This window comes from Lolium rigidum, chromosome 2 (genome assembly GCF_022539505.1).
Source record: "Lolium rigidum isolate FL_2022 chromosome 2, APGP_CSIRO_Lrig_0.1, whole genome shotgun sequence".
NCBI classification, from domain to species: Eukaryota; Viridiplantae; Streptophyta; class Magnoliopsida; order Poales; family Poaceae; genus Lolium; species Lolium rigidum.
Genome location: NC_061509.1, coordinates 36,570,081 through 36,576,487, shown reverse-complemented (window position 1 = coordinate 36,576,487; position 6,407 = coordinate 36,570,081). Strand labels below are relative to the sequence as shown.

Below are 6,407 nucleotides of genomic sequence, written 5' to 3'. Positions count from 1 at the left end.
CCCACACTCATGCTTCTCAACAAAAGCCTAGAAACAGAACAGAGGGGGGGGGGGAGTCATAACAAAATGCCAATTCTAGTATCCAATAGTGTTACAGATCATTTCAGAATGAACAAACTAAAACAGCACAATCTGAGTTTGTTAGACGGGGTAGGTAACAAGCTTTTCTTGGCCAAAACAATCATAGTACATCCCTCTGTGAGTATATCACAACAGATGACTGAAGGTCTCGATCGATCTTGAAGTGGGAGTGAAAAAACCTCCTAACCTGTCAACCATAATACATGTTAATGAGTGCAAGTCAAGGAGATAAGAGAAGGAAGAAAAATTGGCATGTAGCGTAGAACTGGAACTGATCATACAATGGGGTACGACTCATCCATTTCACTAGTTGTATACGCTATGAGTGTAACTTGACTAGTGATGTGGAATATAATGAGCATAAGGTTTGCTTTTTCAAACAGAAAAGGCACATTGTACTAAGAAGGTGAAATGGGATATTACCTCTTCAAAAGAGTCGCGCAGAAGCAACTGAAGTACGCGTCTTTCTTCGGACTCAAACAATACAATGTGACTGAAGGAAGACAAATTTCCAAAAATCTCACCCACAAAATCAAGTGGGTTCATAAGGAAACGATCTGACTCATCCAGGGTCCCTTTATTATCACTGAGAACATGGAAATTAAGTCAGGGGACATCGGCTATGTCTTTGGGCGCAATGTAGTCCTGTGCAATGTTATGTCTACATGACTAGAAAGAGTAAAAAGACAAATACCTGGGAGTACAGTCCAAAAAGCGCATAGGTAGGCTGCTATGTAAGCTAGAGTAATAAGGCGTCGAATGGCAAGGCATGAGAAAGAGGACACTGTTAACTCTTCCATCATGGGCTTCCTTTGACAGATAAAACATAGCATCTTCAGTTCCTCTCTGCCACAACGGAAGGTGTGTATAAGAACATGTGGGAAAAAATATATTTAAAAGGAAGACTAATCAGAAATGACAGCAAAACATTAAAAGTAATCCATAGAAGAAATTTGCCCTAGAAAGTTCGATGAACAGCAGAAACGAGAACAATGTGACAGATATACGCAAACAAAACGGCTTACTTGATGGAACAGTGACATATATAAGGCCATTGGAACATTGGTTATGACGAGAAGAATAACAGAAAGTTGCAACTTTGAAAAGCGTCTTTTCCCATGCAGACTTTTACCCTTAAACTGCGACATTGCAGCTAAGCAGTAACCAGAGAACATCAACGCTAATGGTAGCACTGGAAGAACAAACCTGCGGTATTCAATTTATTCATGTGGTAATGGTTGATTACAAGAACATTATACACTAACGAGAAGAGGCGAATACCTGAACTCTTTATGTCCAAGTAAGCTATAAACCCCTAATACCCAGGCAATCAGACCTGAAATCCTCCATTCTCGAGACTTTATGACTCCAAAAACTAAAAGTGGTAAGAACGTCCAAATCATAGATGGGAAACCCTGGGTGAAGTACCAGTGGAAGACGTGTGTTCCATAGTAATCTCCTCCCGAAGAAAATAGGTTGAACTTCAAAAAATTAAGTGGCACTATCACCCGGGAACCATACATCCACCAATCAAGGAATGTTGTTCCTGCAAGGATGATGGCCCTGCATAAAGATTAAACCAAAATAGAGATTTCAAATGGAAGTTTCATCAATAGTGACAGAAAGAAAAATACCTAAAAGAATAAACATTCAACTGCTTGCCAATAAAATAAAAGTAATTAAGGACAATTTAGTTTTCTGAATCACTGCGTCTGACTATATGGATACTTTTCCTTGCTGCTACCCTGTGAACGTTATACCTACCCACCCAGCCTCCACCCCAAATGGGGAACTTTCTAAACTGCCCTGTGCAATTCAGCATTGTGCATATCTAGTGGACGAAAACAAGACAATATAGGGAGGAAATTATATAGGAATCTACCAAGTCGGATTGCCTAAGCAACTAAACACTGCAAGTTGACATGAGTTCTTACCCTAGTGGAATGACCTCAAGAAATAGAAGCCGGCACTTTGATTTTGTGTGAATGAAATCCAGAAGACCAACATACAACCATGTTATGGCACTTGTTGGCCGAACGGCGCAAGCTAAGGCTGCTATGAGTAGCGCCATTTTTCTTGACTGAGGACTTTGGTAGCTTGCAGTCTCCTGCTTTGAAACGACTGAATTCCCCTTGGAAGACTCGATTGCATTAAACCAATAGTAGAGTCCAGCCACAGTCAAAACTGTCTCCAAGCTGTTTGATAGGGTCCGCGTAATGCAGAAAAACATGAACCAGTTCACCAACTGCGAAAACAACTGAGCGGTTTGTTAAGGTCACTATCCACAAGGTAACTGGAGTAGTTTATCCATGGAATGGAAGTACAATTATGGTTGAGAGGTGGGTTCAAGGATACAGCCCACTGGGCAACGTGCTCGTTGAAAATAAGCTTGGAGAGTTTATACAGGTACAGATCTCCAAAAGCCGCAAAGACTGATTGCAGAAGACGTGGAGCCATCGCCTACAACAGAAACGGAAGACTGGGTCAGGATATGGTCCCTGTGTGTGGCTGAACAGAGGTTGGTAGTGTAAAAAAAACAGAGTACACATTCTGGACGTTTTTGGCGTCAGAGAACAAAGGAACGAGGAATTTAGTTACGGCCTTACCAAATGCAACCTATTCAACCTGAGTTCTCATATTAGCGGACATTGCTCTCATGTAACATACCACTAGAACAGTACAAGGGTAGAGCCTATGTTCACTAATAGCTGAAAGAAATATCCAGCACCAATACTCTACCAGTTTCATTTCATTTGCAAAATGTCAGGAGTAATTACCATGAACCATGGTGTATCCAGGTGGAGAAAGGCCAGGAACTTGTAAAGAGCAGCGAAGATCAAGGGGTGGAGGTACCCACGAAGACCCCGCTTCCACTCCCATGTCAGGTGGCCGTACCTGCAAGCAGCAGCAAACAGAATCATCAAATGCGGCAGTAATCCAGCCTCGAATCTTCAGAAGGAGCATCCTCCGGAAGAATGGGATCGTCTCGCGCGGCTGATATGGCGATCCCGATCCCGCTCTGGCAGAGGGGGAGGCTTACCCGAAGGCGATGCGGTGGGCGACCTCGAGGCACTGCCAGTGCTCGTCGGGGTTGAAGTAGGTGCGCACCAGCAGCGCGTTGGCGGCGCGGAACGCCAGCGCGAGCGCCAGCACCCGCCGCTCGGGCCACGGCCGGGCCCGCCGCCGAGGCTTCCCCGGCGAAGGGGGCGAGGAATCTCCTGCTCCCTCCTCTTCCGGAGGAGGCCGCGGTGGGCCGGCCGCCTGAGACCGCCTCCGGTGGCTCATCGTGCGGTGGCCGGTGGGCAGCTAGGTAGAGCTCGCTCGGCCAGGGCGGATGAGTGCGCGCGGCGGAGCAACGGGCCTTGAACGGCAGGGTCCGGCAGCGGCAGGGAGATCGAATCGTTCGGAGGAGGAAGAGAACTGCTGTTAGTCGGTTGGCCATAATGGGCCGTGGCCCATCCTTCTCACTGAATTTCATCAAGAAAATTACTATTAGTTCGGCCCAGTCAGAGGAAATGGTACTGATTTGGCCCCTTCTTAGGGCATGTACTGGTTTAGGCCGCCGCTCTTATGCATGTACGATCGGTTTAGCTATTGCCGCTATGCATGGATGCCGTCTGCACATACTCTATAGACAATGATATAAACAGTGTATACAATAGTTTATCTATAAATTGTCTATTTTTAGTCATGGCTTAGTCATTAAATTGTAGCACCCTTGCTTGATAAACATGTGTGGTATCAATACTCAGACATACTCATAGCAACGATATAAATGGTGTCGTACAAAGTCATCATGAAGTCGCTGATCTCTCTACCTATACTAGCACACAGAACAAGGATCCAAAGGCTGGGAGTGGAGCTTGACACCTCCTGCCCTGTTTGCAAAAGACTAGACGAAGACGGTGGCCACATCTTCCTAAAATACAAAATACTACTACCTATTATAATAAATAAATAAATAAATAAAATAGATGTATGATATTTATCTAAATCCAGCCATTTAGTGTCCAGATACAATCAAATTTAAACAAAACTCAGACATCTATTTATAATAAATAGAGGGAGTAGTACTAGTCTCCACTAATATGAAAAGATCAAGACGCGCTGATCTGAATAACATCAACCGTATGATTGTCCAAATCTGATGCTCCACGTTTGACCGATGTTTTGTTGCCTGTTGTCGTGCTCACTGGAGGAGGGTCTGGCTGGGCTGTGGCCCATCTTTCTTACTGAATTTCATCAAGAAAACTGATATTAGTTCCATCCAGTCAGAGGAAACGATGCTGATTTGGCTCATTCTTAGTCCTGTATGTGAAATGGCTCATGCTCAATATTGTTGCACGCTTCGCCACTGGCCATGCTGCCATACCTTTGTAGGTTATATCGTTGATCCTGATCCTCTTAATCTAACCATCAATATTTAGGTGATGATGCACAACCAAACAACGCACCACGCCGCCGCTACACGGAGCAACCTCTGCCCACCATGCCTCCTCGCAAGAAAAACAATGATACCACCCCATTCACTCCGTCCGATGCCGCCTTCGTGGCCAAATCCATTCTCGCTCCTGATCTATGGGTTGAGTCAAGATGGTGAGGCGACATCTCCCCACTCCGATGCCACCCTCACGATGGAATCTGCCGCTGCCGTCTCCATTCCCCGTGTGTTTCCTTGCATGGTACTTTCCCCATGCACCGGTTGTAGGAGCAACTTCATGGGGTTCCTCAGAGGTGTTCTCAGCGCCGCCATCGCATCGGACCCTTCATGCATCCCTACCTCCACAAGGGGACGCTACTCGATCCCCAACCATCATTCGTGCTTCCAACTATAAGACATGCGGAGGCTACCGGCGGCATCGCTGGAGATGAACCACTTTCACTTACCCATGCATTTTTTCAAGGCAAAATACAACAATATGTGACCTACACAAAAATAGAAAATGAAACTAAGTATTTCTTTGAACAATAGAAATCCAATCATTATAGTTTTACATGGAAATTTTGCTATTTTCGTGCAGGTCATATACATTCGTATGTTTTCTTGAAATTTTTAAAAAGTAAGTATCAAGATAATATGTACTATATGCAAAAAATTAATTTTAAATTTTTGATACTTTTTAATAGCATTTATTTCAATTTTTGAAAAACTAAATGCCATGCTTTTTGAGTCGTTGTATAGTTGATTTATAGTCGGCGGGGCGGGGCTAGGTCGCGCAAGACAGTTGACTCATGGGGCGAGTCGCCCGACTTGGTGGCTAGCCAACGACTATACATCGACTATACATCGGTGGCTGATAGTCGCTTGTCGCTCCTACCACAGGATTGGAGAAAGAGATCGTCATCGGTCGCTCCTGCCACATGATTTGCGAGAGAGAGATGTAAAGGGAGAGAAAAGGCAGAGCTCGGGATGAGAGGCTCGATCTGCCGCCGCTCCTCGCCAGCCGCGTAGAGGAAGGACATGATCCAAAAGTGAGGCTTGAGCCGTCGCTGATCCTCGCCGTCGGTGCAGAGGAAGGAGTTCTAGGAGAGAGGGTCGAGCGTGGCTGCGTGCGGGAGTGCGCTAAAGGCTGGCGACGCTGGGAGGCTTCACGTGATGGGGTCTAGGTTTAGTGAGCGGGTGAGTCTAGGAGAGTTCAGTTGGGCCGTGTTAGGCCTTGCTACAGTAGATAAATGAGAGGCCAACTTTGCTTATATGGCATCAATTGGTTGTGCAAAGAGCAGAATCACCTGTGACGACTTGGGGCGACTAATCAAGGCAAGTCACCGAGTCAAGCTAGCAAGTCACTAGCCGCAACCTTGGTGACTTGGCTTGACTCGGCGACTAAAAAATCATGCTGAGTGCGGTTAGACCAACATTTCACTAACACTTTTCGAATAGAGCATATGCTAGCGAACGAAAGACAAGTTAGGTAGGATCATTGTCGAGGTGTAGTCCGTTATATTGTCGTTTAGTGGGCATCCATTGTCGTGTTGTTATTAACCGAGGTAAATTGTTAGCTCTCACGTGACAACAATCAAAGCTCGATTTGTAGTTCGTTAGATTAATAAATGTAGACTTATTCTTAGTTAATAAAACAAGCAATCTATGACCATCGACGTTGAATGAGCATAATCTAAGGATTGAAATAAATACTAGTATTAAAACACCCCGATGAATCAGCCAAAACTTATCATTAATCATTGAACCGAGGGCTTACGTCACATAACAACGGTCTTTGTCTAAGAGAGCTACACGGAAACACGAACAACTGACATCAATGAGTTTAGTGACAAATTACACGCTAAAGTAGATACACCTCCTTACCAAAATAGGTTGCCTATAA

General features: G+C 44.9%; 1 protein-coding gene across 1 annotated transcript; it reads right to left on the bottom strand.

Moving 5' to 3' along the window:
• LOC124686240 (mannosyltransferase APTG1) lies at positions 1-3,366 on the bottom strand. Its single transcript, XM_047220223.1, has 9 exons — positions 3,122-3,366; positions 2,859-2,976; positions 2,437-2,541; positions 2,016-2,338; positions 1,363-1,644; positions 1,107-1,287; positions 776-927; positions 505-667; positions 1-268 (listed from the first exon to the last, which is right to left on the bottom strand). Exons 1-9 carry the CDS (start codon positions 3,364-3,366, stop codon positions 182-184), a joined length of 1,656 nt encoding a protein of 551 aa, XP_047076179.1. The 3' UTR covers positions 1-181.
• Positions 3,367-6,407: the final 3,041 nt, after the last annotated feature.